Source organism: Gavia stellata, chromosome 2, assembly GCF_030936135.1.
Source record: "Gavia stellata isolate bGavSte3 chromosome 2, bGavSte3.hap2, whole genome shotgun sequence".
NCBI lineage: Eukaryota > Metazoa > Chordata > Aves > Gaviiformes > Gaviidae > Gavia > Gavia stellata.
In genome coordinates this window covers 84,895,889-84,911,523 of record NC_082595.1, presented here as the reverse complement: position 1 = coordinate 84,911,523, position 15,635 = coordinate 84,895,889, and the positions used below count along the sequence as shown (strand labels likewise).

The window sequence follows — 15,635 nt, the reverse complement described above, 5'->3', positions numbered from 1 at the left end:
TCATTATGAGGCACACGTGACCAATACTTCCCTGCTTTGTTCAATGAAAGCTTTTCTTCAAAGGAGAGCGTATACCTGCCAAATGGCCCATTTGATGTACATCCTCATTCCATATCCAAAGATCTTGTGTGCATTTATGTGATCAGAATTTATTGAAAATAGCATTTCCTTAAATTCCCATCTAGAACATAGTAATCTGGTATTAGGCTATACCAGCTGCAAATTTATAGCTTATATATCTTTTTTTTAAATACCTTTTTATTTAGACCTTACTTACACCTTAATTTATAACTTGTATGTCTTCTAGTGAAGGCGGTCTAACACAGTATGTGTGTAACTAACAGTTATAAGGCAAATTAATCTGCATTAGTCTGTGAATATACCACATAAAAGCAAAATGTAAGCTCCTTGCTACAGTACATTCATCTATACCCAGTGAACTGTCCTGCAGCCTCCTTGATTCTGGCTTTGGACTACTGGTTTAATCCCACTAATCGGTGCTGAGAGCTTAGTTTCTTATAGGGAGAAGGCTAAGAAAGCTTCAGTGTCACCTGTTCCAGGATACCCAAGATCATCCTTAGTACATTCAGTACCATGCACTGGACACTGCAGTTCATTACAACAAATACTGATGCATAAAAACTCAAAAAACTACCCACTTGTCACCAGCAGTGCCCTTCAGACCAGGCATCACATGCATCCTACAGCCATGCCTGGAGGAAAGAGGAGTCCTCAAAATACTTTTTATCTTCAGGGATCAAGTTAAAGCTCAGACAGTTGACTTGCAGTCTTTTAAAACAAAAATTCACACTGCTGCTAATCCCAAGATTTGCACATTCGAACATCAAAGTGACAAATTTTGATGTTGCTAGATGTTGCTAGAGGGTTGTCGTTGCCTCAGCTTCTTGGCTTCAATGTGAACCAGTTCATTGCTTAAATGAGACGTGTTTCTTCATCCCTTTCTCCCTCACCAAAGCCATGGCCCATACACCCTGCACATAAATTACAAATGCCTTGCAGATTTTGGAAAGCTCAGAGTGATAAATAGAGGAAAAATAACTGAGATAGTTGAGATGTGGGCCATACTGTTAAAGAGTTGCAGAGAATTCCTGCTCTCAAGTCTTACCAGCAGTAGGTGATCTGGTGCATGTAGATACTCAATAGTATAATGATGTTGCTTTAACATTGCTGTTTTATTGTAACTTTGGCACTAAGTTTCCGTTGATACTTAGCATAGACTATGGCGGGATGTATGTGCATACACGGTTTTTCTATGATAATAGAATAATGTTTTGCCTTTGTGTTCTTGAGTTTCAATGGAAACTGTCAGGCAGAATACAAGGTAAATGCATCCACTCGTGCAGCATGTTTGTGGTTGAGCAAGTTCATATGAGGCCTCAATAGAAACCCCAAAAGTTCTTTATAGGGCCATCACCAAAAAAGTGTTTTTTGAAAACTTGAATTACGTGTTTTGACCTTTTACAGTGTTTTGCCATCATGACCTTATAGTAGATTGCAGTTAGAATATAGTGTAACAGTAGTTTCACAGATTTTTAAACTGTTTCTACAAATTTTTAAACTGTTTCTCTGAAATAGTTTAAAACCATGCAGTTTATAAGCAATTAGAATGACCCTGCAAACACCTACATGCATGATGTGTGCTGCACATAATTTATTTTACTTTGTTCAAGGAACTATGAAAATCCTACCACCATTATGGTGGTCATAATGGATGCATCTGGTTGTGATGGCTGCATCTGGCTCAGAGTGCATAAGGGGGAGATGGATAACAACACAGTGGCCATCTAACCACAGCACTGGTCAATGTTCAACTCAAGACAAACTTGAAAGAAACTAAAATCTGTAGTCAGTATGTAAATATGACTATGAGTCAGTCATCTTACCCCCATGAATAGTGAGTAGCCCAAGAGCCCTTTGAGCTCTCCTGCACGGCAGCAGGCTGCACACCAGTGTCTCCCCTTGACTAGGGACGCTTCTTAAGGTTAATTCTTGAGGTTGAGAGATTCCTTGCCGCAACAGATTCTTGGTAAGTGACTAATAGCATGATGAAACTTTGAGACCTTAGCTAAGTGATATAAAGGATTGATTGCACATATATAATCCTTTAGACATAAACCATTGACCAAGTCTGGGACTAGGATTAGATCCAACCGCACCTAGACTCCTCTCTGAGAAGGAGTTTAGAAAGCAAGGGGGTCCTTCCTGAACCTCACGACTCAATGGAAGGGTCTCCCTGACAGTTTTGTCTGACCCTGTCCTCTATGCAGTAAATAATCAAGTGTACCTTGCCATCGAATCTGGTTAAAATACTATCACATTTACCATCAAACTTTGTTATATTACATATCAATAAAATATATTGTTGCTTCTCTCTTATGAGTGAAGTGCATTCTCTAACACTCCCATCCGTGACAGTCTGATCATTGAGTTCATCCCCCAATGTACAGAGGGGGCTGTTCCGCAGGATGTGTGTTCTGAAATTAAATACCACAATCCGTGGTTTCTTCCCACTGAGGATGACCGCACAGCCCGTTGGATATTGGCCCTGCTAAAATCCTGTTTCCTTAATCAATGATAAAAAATGCTGAAGCACAAGGATGAGAGAGCTCTTAGTGAAGCATGTAACTGCACGTGTGCTAACTTGTACCACATAGCTGTGTTATTCTTCTCTGCCATCTGCCACTGTGAAAACTCTGAGATCCAAACAGGGTTACAAGAAAGCAATGAGAAAATATCAAACCTGTCCCAAGGCCATGTTGTGTTAATATGTAGCTGTTTTTTCTATTTACTGCAAGAGCAGCTTCTCAGCATAAAATAATGAGTTAGGTAGTAAAAGTAATTTCTGTGGGCATTAAGGCAAGTGATGTGAAAAGTACAGCTCAAGATTTTAGTATACAGAACTGTTAAAGAGGGGTGTTAATTTTCTGGCAAACTAAGCAATACATCCTGAAGCATTCAAGATTTGCTTTTCCCTTGCAAAAAACTAATTTAATCTAATTTAACTGCTTGCTCAAATATCCTTTGTTAAGCAAATGAAATATGCATTCATTCATCTTATGCAAAGGAGGAAAGGTTCCAGAGCTTCTGGATGGAAGAATAGGTGGTGGTAGGATCACAGACTCCATCCTCAGTTTAACAGATTCACTGAGAGGTTGGGAATTAAAATACACACATCTTTGTATTTGATGTTCGCTGTTTTTCAGGAATAAATACACCGTTTGCAGCTCCCGCAGGAGCAGCAGCAGGACTCAGCCAGCAGCTGCTGCTTGCCCTGCTAAGGGGAAGGTACCTGTTTCCCCAGCCCTTCCCGAGTACGTGCACACACCTATAGCAGATCCTCGTACAGTCTTACTCTGCTTTCTAATGAAGAGTTGGTAAGCCCAACTCTCTGTTGTGAGCAAAAATAGTGTTGGTTTACTATTCAACCAACCAGTTCTTTTCTCTCCTGGGCAAAAGGGTTGACTCAATAGGTATATTCCTATGTGCTGGATCCTGCCTGTGGCTATGCTGAAAGATGCAATGCTATCTTGTTTTCTCTCTCCCTTTTCTTTTCTTTTCTTTTCTTTTCTTTTCTTTTCTTTTCTTTTCTTTTCTTTTCTTTTCTTTTCTTTTCTTTTCTTTTCTTTTCTTTTCTTTTCTTTTCTTTTCTTTTCTCTTCTCTTCTCTTCTCTTCTCTTCTCTTCTCTTCTCTTCTCTTCTTTATCTTTTAACATAGACTAACATCACTTTGTCAAATGCACAGTAAGGATTAATTAGTCAATGTTTGTTCAGGGCTTTGGACGTCTTAAACGTTATTTGGAAGGAGTGCTGAATATTACTTTTCTTGATACATTGACTTGATTATGACCAGCATTTTGATAGAGAAGTTTCTTTTTTACCCTTCCAGAATCAGGTGCAATTTAGGATTTTATTCTCAAAGGTTGTGTATATTTTTATATACATTTATTATGTATTTGCATATTATGTTATAGGTTTTCAATTATTTATATTTTTCAAAAACATTGAAGTGTTTGATATCAAGAAAAATACACTTATTTTTCTATTTTATTTTAGACATGTTTTAGCAGGTCAAGGTTTTTCATAGGTACATGAATATTCTGAATTACTGTTTGGAAGTCCACAGGCCAAACAGGGAACTACTTTTATCGGTAGAAATGAGAGTATTCTTGAAGTAGTAGAGTTACCAGTTGTATGCTTGAATGATTTTTCTCAGTATATTACGGTCTTCTATTAGTAAAATATCAGAGTAAAAAAACTATTTTAAAGTGTTTTTTGAGAAGGCAACATAAATTCTTACGGGAGTTGTTTATATTTAATTCAGACACAGAGCTTTACATAAGGTTAATGCTAAAATTTTTAATTGAGCAAGAGCACAGTTGTTCTATTATGTATTGTCATAGCTTTTTTGAGGAGAAGAGAGACTGAGGATGTGTAATTCTAAATATGATGCTTCGTTATTTTATCTTGTTTGGTTTTTTTAGAACTGTAAGTATGGTATTTGAACAAATGTTCCTTGATGTCTTATAGTAGCTAATGCAACTTAACGAATCCGTATGTTAAATTATCTGATTCTACTACAGATTGCCACCTATAAAATAACATGAACTCATGTCATTGAATGTTCTCCACAGGACTTATCTAAAATGAGATATTGATAGTGCTGTACTCAGCTGCCAAGATAAATGTTTGTTTACATCTGTATTACTTTAGAAGATTTCATTTTGTTGGAGGAGTTGGTAGTCTATCAGTAGACAAAAGAGATTTGCTAAAATCTTTCTCTTTTGTGCAAGCGAAGTATACTTCATTTTAGAATTTAATGAATTGAACTTCAGTGCTGAAACAAAGTATAGGTGAAGCATTATTCTTTGGGAGAATAAGAATGTGAACCTGAGTAAAGAAAACTATATTTCTGGTTTTTGCCCTGATGAAGCAATCAATTTATGGACATTTATGAAAGATTTTAAATTACTATGTTTTCTCCATTTACCAACATTGTGGCGTTCAAAATTTTGATCTTTAAATCATCTTATCTTTAAAGCGATTACCGCATTAGCTGAAAAGACCTTAAATCAATGCAGGTATACACACGTGTCTTGTGATGTGTCTGTAAAACACGTATATGTGCATATACAAGTCCATGTAATATAAAAATCAAAGTGAACAGCAAGCAGCTCGATTTTTATTTTTCTCAGTTTGAATATGTTTGGAAGATTTATTTTGTGGTACAATATTTCTATTTGCAGAGCAGGTAGAATCACTGGCACAGTATGTAAGAATTTATTTTTTTGTTTTGTTTAGTTTGACAAAGGATATGCTTACAGCATTCGCCACAACTATGGGAAAGAAGGAAAGAGAACTGATTATACCCCATACAGCTGCATGAAGATTATCATGTCCAATCCACCAAGTCAAGGGGATTATCATGGTGAGTTCCTTAAAAAAAAAAAAAAAAAAAGTTTAAAAACAGCAGAAACCCTTGGCTAGGGAAGTTAATCCCTCCTGTAGTCTCTCAAATTATGTATTTAATTTTAAGGCCACACAGTGGTCTTGCACTGTTCTCTTTAGATAGCACTTGACAGCTTCTGGTTTTATATACATTGTGTCATGCAGTGCAAGGAGACTGTAAATGTATAGATGCTTTAAACGGTGACCAATTAGAGATGTTCTGAGATCTGAATTCAGTCGTACAGCAATTCTGAAGTTTGCTAGGGTACTTTAAAACCTCCTACCTTTGTGTGGCTAAATATGGAAAACCTGCACTGGCTTCACCATTGTTATTCTAGTACTAAGTCGTTCATTCAGTTGTATCTCAAAACTAATTCTGGGAAAAAAACCCCCACTCTTATTTAAGGTGGTGGAACTTTCTCAGGTATTTCTAAAGTAATATTTTTACAAAGGACTGTGCTTTAAAGACCAGTGGCTCTCATTACTTGTCTTTTCCTGTTTTTTTTTCACAGCTATTAAATGCACCAGCGCTATTGTTGTTAGTAAGGAACTAACTAAAACTTTTCCTGTCAGTGAATGAGAATTGTGGCCTGTTTATGTTGGGGTATTTTATGTAACTCTTGAGTCTCTGGTGCCCTGATAACCATGCAGTGAAGTAATTATTTAAAAAAAAAAAAAAAAAAGAAAAAAGTGAGCAATTGTACACATGGGCAATTAACTTTCTTATTAATAAGCTGTTAGACCATTAGGAAGAGCTTAGCTGGTCTCTTGAGTGCTTTACTGTGTTAACTCCTGGGTAAACAGCCTTGTTTGTGAGCTTGCTTGTTTTTTACTGTCAGGGTGCCCATTCCGCCACAGTGATCCTGAGCTATTGAAGCAGAAGCTGCAGTCATATAAGATCCCTCCCAGTGGAATAACTCAGGTAAGGCATATTTTGTTTGGGGCTTTCATTAATAAGGCACTGCTTTTCAATTTTACTTTCTCTTTGTGTAGGAATGCTATATGCAATTTGTCAGTATGTATTGTGAAGTATCTCTACTTCTAAAAGATTTAAACCAGGATCTTGGCTTTCTGGCTTGAGTGCTCTCACTGGTGTGTTGATTATTGTCATCACCTTTTATTGTTTAATATTATGAGTTGGTTTATTACTACAGTGGATACAATGCAGAATTTTGTTTTACTTCTTTTTACTGCACTGTGGTAAAAAAAATAATTTAAATGAATCTGGCAATATTTTAGAGAACTTATTTTTTATTCTTGCAGTGACTTGTGGAAGACTCTACTGTGTAGTCAGTAGACATAAGTAATTGTTTTCTGTAATAAACTTCTAGAAAACATACATTCTTAATCATCCATTACGCTAACTTCCCTAAACAACAAAAGGACATGAAATGCCTAGTGCAATTAAGCAGAGATTTTTAGCAGCTTTTTAGAAGGTAACATTAAATTGAAAACCTATCTTATATAGCAAGGGCAATGCAGAAATACATGTGTACTGAAGGACTGTGACTCCCTTTGCTTGCCTTAGCAAGAGGTTAAGGCTATAAAAGGATGCCATAATCTTCACTGGAGGAGGATGTGCATGTTAGAGTCAAGCTGAGACAGTTCAGCAAAAAGTTGTGTATAGTAACTGCCTGAAACCTGCTTTAGGTCCATAGGAAAAACCTGCTTTAAGTTGTCATCTTTAGATCATGCAGAGTGTCACCATTGCTTGTCAGGCATCAACAGTGTTGAACTAGATAGAAAAGAATGTGAAAGTTCCACTTAAAGTATTCTCCCTTGGAAGGAATAATTAAGATACAAATGAAAAGAGAATAGTTTTAAAGTGTTTATCATTCACTCGTAGTCATTCTTGACAAATTCTTGAAATACCCAGACTTTCTTCTAGGAATGTGGTGGGTTTTTTTGTTTTTTTCTTCTTTTCTCCTGGTTCATATAAGTAAGCATTTGACTGTCTTCCATATATCTGACAGGCACCAGAGATACTTTCTTTTGGCTTTTTTTCTTTTAATATGCATCAAAAATTGATGCTGCTCTGCAATTTTTATCCTGATAATCATTGAAAAGATTGGTGAGGATTTACTGGTTTAAGCTGCCTTGCTATGTGTGGGTAGGATTTAGTAGAGGTTATTTCTTCGGTGAATTTGCACAGTGGGGCAGTATCTTTATATTTAACATAGTCATTACTTGATTTGAATTGGGTTTTAGTTTTTGTGTGTGTGTGTGGTTTTGTTCTTTTTTCCCTTGTAAAGTATGATTGGGATTCACTAGGAGTCTTAAATTTTCTTGTCAAAAGTAACTAAGAAAAACTACCTTCATCAGTGTCTGCTTTGCCTGGAAATGGACACTGTGCTGTCCATCAATTTTGTGGTGTTCGTTTTAAGTGCAGTCAGGGTACAGGGCTCTGCAGTGGCCACTCCTACTGATAAACCAAAACAAACCCAAATCAAAACACCCTCCACCCAAAACCTAGTAATAATAAAAAAAATAAAGAAGTTGGTTGTGGCTGGGTTTTCAGAAATTGATCTTATACAGCAGACAGTCTTTGAGATATTCAGTAGTACGAGGAAGAAGACTGGTTCACATCTGCCTCCAAGATCTTGAACAGATTTTATCGCTACCACTCCTTGTTGCTACATTTGTGTGGTCCAATAACATTTGCATGACTAATAACACTTCAGGATCCTTCAGTCTAGACTCTGGCTTTTTAGAGTCTTCTCTGATGCTGGTGATAGTGGCTGAGTATCAGAAATGCTGTTTTCCCTTTAGCTCAGTGAATGGTTATTAAGGGTGGATGGTTTGTCAGTTTTTCAAAGCTTCTGATACAGTTGCTTTTCTAGTATCTGGGCATCAAGACTGACATTCACTCAAACTGTACCCTTTGATTCTGTTAGACCTCCCGTCAGCTCCAGATCAAATGAGAGCTTCCTTGCAACCTGACAGATTCCTATTTTTAATGAATGATTCAGAGCTTGACCTTTCAGCTATGTATTTTAATAAATGGTATGTCTTTCCTGCAGCTCAGGGCCTCTTACACTTGTTCCTTGCTTTATTCCAAAATTGTTTTGCTGTGTTCAAATGTGACTTCGTTTTAGTGTTTTCTCTCGCTCTATATGCTCTAGACAAGCAGGTTGTTACATAGAGAAAAATTCCCTTCTGTGTTGTCAAAACCAGGTCAATGTATGTACCTAAATGGTTTTTCAGTTCTGTCTGCCTGCATTATGGTAGAGATACATGTGTTGTATCTGAGGATACAACACTGAGGGACTGAGGGACACTCAAGTGGCCACGTGCACAGGACAGCAAACTCAAAAGGAGCAAGAGTTTTACATCTGAGCTGTCTGCAATGAGTGGAAGTCTCAAATCCAGTTGGTGAAAGACAGTGTACAAAGTAGTTGAATCATCAACAAATGTGTGTGATGGTGTCATAGGTGAGACAGTAAATGACAGCCTGTAGTGGATCTGGATACTGGTTTGTTTTTTGGAGGTGTTTTTTTTATTTTTTTAAGAATCAAGGAGATTAGAACTATACCTCTGCTTGATTATCTCACACAGTCCCTCACTTGCTTCCCACCCTGGTGTTGTGTTTACTGAGGTCTCAACTTTCCTTCCCAGCGAGGGAATCACTGCTGGTCTGGGAGGATGGAGCAGAAAGTCATGTCAATACCTGCTTTGCAGCTGCTTGCTGTTAACAGTCTCAGGCATTACAGGGTGTGGTCCCAGGGCATTCCCCGGCATTCATCTTCATGCATCTCTGATCTCCAGGATCATCCTCAACTTCCCAGGATCTTCATCCTCTTCTTTCTGGGCTCCCAAGCCCCCATTTTTCTTCATCTAAGTAGTCTATCTGCAAAACCGGTGATGAGCCTCCTAACTGGTAGTTCTGTGTCATGTCTCTTTAACTGGAAGATCAGAACATGTCACTCTTGTTGAGTCCAAATGTTATCAAAACTTACAACCAGCCCATATCAGTTGCGGCTAGCTAACAGGTTCATGCCTGACAGTTTGAAAATACGGTTTGTTGTTGTTTTACAAGCCTCTACATGAAATATTTGCAAAAGTAACTTGAACCAACCGTTACTTGCTCAACTGTTTCCCAGCTGACTTCTTGATGGTGATACTGAGGGAGTTATGAGACTCCCTGCAGTGGTAACAGGTGTCAGATCATGTGAACAGCAGACTTCTGCTTTCCAGGTTAGCAGTGATGCATGCTTCTCTCTGTGGCTAAGGAGTTGCTTTAAGGAATTCAAATGAAAGCTCAAGACTTGCAGTCCCTGTTGAGTGCCAGTTACAGCATTCTAGAAATCAGGGTGAAAGGTAACACACCAGGCCTTCTGTTCCTGAATCAATTCATCCTTTCAGCCTCCCTGTTTACAGCAGATATAATATCACTACCATGTTCTGTATCAGCAAAATAAAATACAAGATCTGTGAAAGTAATGCACTTGATCACTGAAACCAAACATACATATGAGTACATAGACTTACAGATTTAATAGTTTGCAGGCAGTGTTGAATGGTGTCTTAGAAGTCACCTCTTATGAATGGGGCACTCCAGAATTGAACTGCCCATCTTGGAATTTAACAAGAAGTGCCAGTATTTTTGTTCCTGGTTTGGACAGGTTGTGGGACTGCTGTGAGCTTCCCCAGTTGGGGAAGCTGTTCTAGACTTTTCATCTACTCTTCAGCAAGAATGATCCTGCTGCACAAAAAAAAAATCCAAGATGGTTTTAGTATCAGGCCACTTCAGTGTAGAATCACTAAGCTGAGTGTCACGTTAAAAGGAATGTAGTTCTGAAATTTGTCTGTCAGAGTCCCAGGACTTTCACTGATTCATTTATCAGAGCCCCAGCAAAAAGGACTTGCACTGAGCAGATGCGCAAAAATCAAAATTAGTTACTTTATTGAGAGCGACAGAAACAGATTCGAGATTGCCGTTGATAAATTCACTAACTACAATAGTGCTACTCATTGAGGTTAATATTGCTAGCAAACTTGATGATAGTAATACAACAACCCGGGGATAACTGTCACCCAGAGGGTGAGAGGTGCAGCGCTTCCCCAGAGAGGCGTCCCTGCCTGGGGTGGAGGAAGAGAACACAGCCCGTCAACTGGTCTTCAGGTATCGAGGTTCTTCTCTCCCACTTTAACAATCATTTTCTCTGTCTTTTATCCCCAAAATTACGAGGTTCAACTCCCCCCCCCCCCCCCCCCAATATGTGACGTGTAGCATGATTTGGGTGGAGAGACGAGTGCTATAGTCATATATGTTTAGCATGACCTCTATAATCTTCATTAGCATATGCAGGGGTGTGAGTTGTAATATGCATTTCACCGGTAATGAGGCAAAGGTCAGTTACCGGACATGAAGCCTTTCGAAGAAACAAAGGACCTCTCACATTCCTGTTATTTCACTGTCTTTGCTGACCATAAGCAGGGCTGTCCTGCCTCCACAGGGCCCCCTCCTTATCTGCAGCCTGTGTTAGCCAGGCAGGTCTCCACTCCCCCGGGTCGCACAAGAGATAGCAAGGGCAGTCTTAATGGTTCTTTGTGCACAGGAATCCCACCTCATTATCCAAATTCCACACCGAGACCTTCTAATTTTAGAATCTGGTCAGGTTTGCTGTCCAAATCCCAATCCTGTTTGAACTACCTCATGTTTGACTTTAAAAAATAGAATATTCCTGCTCATTTCTTAAGAGGTTGTCTTTGATTAACATCAGGAAACATTCTGCTGGGCATAAATTGTGGCCTGGGGTACCACTTTTTTACATGGTGTATGTCAAGGGTACTATCCTCCTAATAGGTGATTTTAATCTATAATATATAGTAATTTACTGAACTTGAGAAGATACGACTTTCTGAACCGACTCAACCAACAACTGGCTACATAGAATTCCTTCACCTTCAGACATAAATGTTTGTTTTTATTGTTTTTTTCCAAAGGTTTAGCTATGGCATTTCCTCTGTGAGAACCCAGTCTCCCAGCAGCATCTCAACTTAGCTGTTCATTATTTTTTTTGAACTAACGGGCACTTACTTCCTTTTTTGCCTTTCTAGGAATATGACCTTCAGCTGACAGCAGTTGCAACAGAACAGTAGAATCCTTTTTTTTTTTTTTTTAAATTCACCAATTCTATCCATTTTGAGATAATATTCTCAAAATGAACTGGAGGGTTTTGCTGGAGGGTTTTGTCTGAATTTTTAAGACATTAATATTTGTTTTATTTAGTAATATATTTTTCACCTAAACTAAACATTTTCAGGGCTACAGATTACTTATATGCTATAAGCGTAAGGCATGCTTCTTTTCAATAATGTGCCAATATCTATACCCAGGAGACCCCTTGGCTGGATGTTTTCTGCCCTAAAATTTTTCCTATGTTTATCTGACAGTGTGCAAATCCGTATGTAGTCATTGTCATGGAAACAAATGAGATTTTTAAAAGATATCTTCATGCTAGCTCTCAAGGAGTAAATCTGTGCTCAAGGTCATGAGGTCTTCAGAGCTCACACAGTTCTGTTCACGTGCTCACCAAGTGTTTTGTTCTTGTTGAAACTTCTGTACAGTACCATAGCTTTTGTTGAACTAGATACTTCAGGGCACTCTTCTGGGCAAATGGTATTTGTGAGAGGAGTACATCACGCTTCTTTCTTCAGATGAGCAGTAATAAGTGTTTCTCTCCTAAGCTAAGAAGTTCACTTTAAGGGGTTAAAGGTCAACAATTTCTGTTCCCTACTGAGATGAAATTCTCATTCTGAAACAGAGGTTGACTGGAAACTCATCAGGCCTTCCAGAAGCATCAATCAGGATGTTGCTGCTGTCCTGGCCAGAGGGGCTGGAGAAGCCATGACAGCTCAGGCCATGCACAAAGGATTTTACATTGGTCGCTACTTTGTACTCAGAATGAAACAGAGCTGGTGTCTTAACCTTAATTTGTGCAAGTGTGAATACAGATATTCAAGTCTGGTTTGACAGAGACTTAGCACATGCCTTTATCAGCAGTGCCTGGAGGCTTGCATTTCTTGTTATTACCTCCAGTTCATACGCAGTGATCTGGATCAGAACTATTACTGTTTGATGGTGTTTCCTTTCCATTTGTTCACAACATTTTTTAATATTCATCAAGGTCCTGCTGAGAAACTAATCTTGAGGACTCTTTTTTTTGTTTTTTTCTGATGAGAGTCCCGGGGGTTGTCATAGGACAATGCTCGTTTGATGTTTTATGTGTTTCTCTTCAATGACCTTTGTGCTGTCTATCAGCACAAAAAGCATGGCTTATTCCTCAGTATATTGTGTTCATCAAGGGAATATAGGCTCGTGAATGCTGGTGGTTTATTTTCCATGAAGTTAGTTCACAGTGCTTTAGACCATCAGAAGATTTGGGTTTGGAGTAGATCAGCGACCACATAAGTTGTTCTTTTTCCTAGTTCTCCCATAACTTTCACAGGTTATCTCAGGAGGTCCTTGAATCATGAAATCCAGGCCACTGTCTTAGTTGATTTTAAGTTGATTGGCAGTTGCTTCAGGTGGGTTTGGTTGTTTAGGAGAAAATCGCTAGCAGCAACCCTCTGGTTTGGATGCATTTCCCTTACTGTGTTTGGTGTTTATGCTGTCTGTTTCCATGGGTTCTTTCCAAATCACCTGTGCTCCGCCTTGATTTCAGTTCTGGTTCCAGGGCTTTCCCTGTCTGTCCATTCAGAACCTGAGGCCTTTGCCTATTCCTGCAATTTATTGTTAGGACTTTGATCAAGTGCTTCAGTTGTCCTTGAGGCTCTCTGTTTTCCAGTGTAGATGGTAGTTCGTTCTCTGCGGTAAACTGCATTCTTCTCTGGTCAAGGGTTTTGTATTTTTTTCAACATCAAGAGTGTATACTTCAATCTGACACTGTCAGAATATGCTTATTAATGTTATTTTCAATCTTTTTCAGTGGTTTTATCTTGCTTATTTTGGGATATTTCTTGGATTTGAAGAATGTGGAGCTTTTCTTTAGCTTCTCAAGTACTGCCCTTCTCTGCTCAAAATTTTTAATTTATCAGACGTGTCCATTTTTATGTGAATGATGCATAGTTTTCCAAACATCTATTTTGGATTTAGCTACATGGTCATGAATTGGGATTTTAATCTGTTTTAGAGTACTCACATGTCTTCCCTTTAAGCCCGTGAACAAGCCCCTTTCTTGCTTATGAAGCTTGTTCCTCATGGCTATTACAGGAGCCAGAACGTGGGCTAGTGTCCAGTCCATATGGTTGCGGTTTTATCCAAGACGGTTGGTTTTCCAGCGCTGTTCTCAGTCTTCTATTTCTAGGGCTGTCCTTCATACCCTTGAGATAAGGAGTACACTTTTTCCTTTTAGGTTCATAAGACCAGGAAGCTCCTGAGTTTTTTCATACACATAAAGCATTTGGCTGGTCTGTGGTAGAAAACAAACTGCAACCTCACAGTGCTTTTCCAAAGGGCTCTCTGTGCATGGGCTAGGTGTGAAAAAGGAAAGCTGGACCTTGGGATGATGGTGCAGAGCAAATACTGCCAGACCTTGCATGACTTCAGTAATCAGTCTGAGCACTGAACTGCTTTCATTGCAGTCATTTTGCAGTACCGTCAGTAATGAAAAAAGTGATCAAAACGTCTGAATATGTGAATCTGCTTGCTGTGATATATCTAGATCCAGCCTGCTATCCCATTGTATCTGCTGAAGTCATCTTCTCAAGGTAATATAACAGATGACTTTCAGATCTTGCCTGGTTATTATATAGCCTGAAGCAGAAAGCATTAATCCTGATGTTTATTCCAATAACTGAATTATTTAACTCGTATTTATTTCACATTTTCCGTAGGTTAGGCTATTTCTTTATTTGTGATAGTAGCTTTTTTGGTTTGTTTTAAAAATGCTTCTTGGAGAAGTAATATAGTTAGTTGAGCATCTAATACGTGAATGTGTGATTGTATAGCATTTGAATTTATAGTATATTTCGGATCACATTTCATTTCTGTCTTTGGTATTCTGCTGATCAGATAAAATCTTTATGAAACCAGATTTGACAATAGCTAATCAATTTGAAGAATATAAAGACTAAAGCATATGTTAAGATAAATACATCTGTTGTGGTGCTGTACTAAATGCACTGTAATGTGTTGCCTACATATCTCAAATAGAAGAATGAATATGATTGACTTTGAATTAGAGTTATTTCAAAATATCTATTATTTGTTTCTGAAAGCTTCCTTCACGAAATTACCTTTTTCCCAATTCACTTCTATCTCAATAGCAAAAGCAAAAGGTAGTAAACATTTCTGGTTCTACAGTCAGGAGAAATAGAGGGCCTAGACTCATCCTTTTTGCTTTTGCTCTAACTACCGTTTTTTCTTTAGGGAAAAATGCTTATGTAAATGAACATTAGATAACTTTAGAAGAAAGAATGTTCTTTCTAGTAGAATTGTTCTTTTAATTTCAAAAGCTGCTTTTTTCCATAATTGGATTAAATTGAAGATTTTGATTGAGTCATTGAATTTTGGCCAATGTTATCTAACAAATTTAGTGGTTTGGGGGATTGGAGAGTCTTCACAGAGATGGAAATAAATAAGCAAATCTGTGCCTAGGCCTCTGATATGGCTATATGCTTTCATGAATGAAAAAAAACCCCAAACAAAACACCAAGCAAAAAACTCCCAAACCAGCAAAAAAACTCGCCCAAAGCCCACCACAGTGGGAAAAAAATAAAAACCATACTGTCCTTTCTGATGATCTAATATTAGAAAAGTTTTAGATCACTGTTGGCTGTAAAAATATTTTCCCTTACAGCTAAAGAATTTTGCCCTAACATTAGTCATCTTCATGGTAGTGCTTTTGTAAGTTCTGATTAAGTAAGAGCAAATACTGTTTAAGTAAGAGAACTTTTATTAAGTGATTAAATAAGAGATCTTTTATTAAGTCAGTATTTATTGTGGAAATATATAAATCAGAAACAAAAATACAAGAACAATTGATGATATGGACAAACCTTATGTGATGCCCATTTTATAGTTACAGTGAAATTTGGTACATCAAAGTTCCTTAAAATTTCTTTCAGCAATTCCAATTTTAAGTCTCATCTTTTTTGACTTGTGACTATAATAAATATTTAATTGATGAAGATATCATATGGCACTTCATATTTATTAGTTTACC

At 38.0% G+C, this 15,635-nt stretch overlaps 1 protein-coding gene across 1 annotated transcript in view; it reads left to right on the top strand.

Moving 5' to 3' along the window:
* Positions 1-15,635, top strand: part of PRIM2 (DNA primase subunit 2) — a 128,440-nt gene that overhangs the window by 99,255 nt on the left and 13,550 nt on the right. The window contains exons 10-11 of the mRNA XM_059835519.1: positions 5,320-5,446; positions 6,306-6,388. Coding sequence (XP_059691502.1) covers positions 5,320-5,446; positions 6,306-6,388 — 210 coding nt within the window. The remainder of the gene's footprint in view (positions 1-5,319; positions 5,447-6,305; positions 6,389-15,635) is intronic.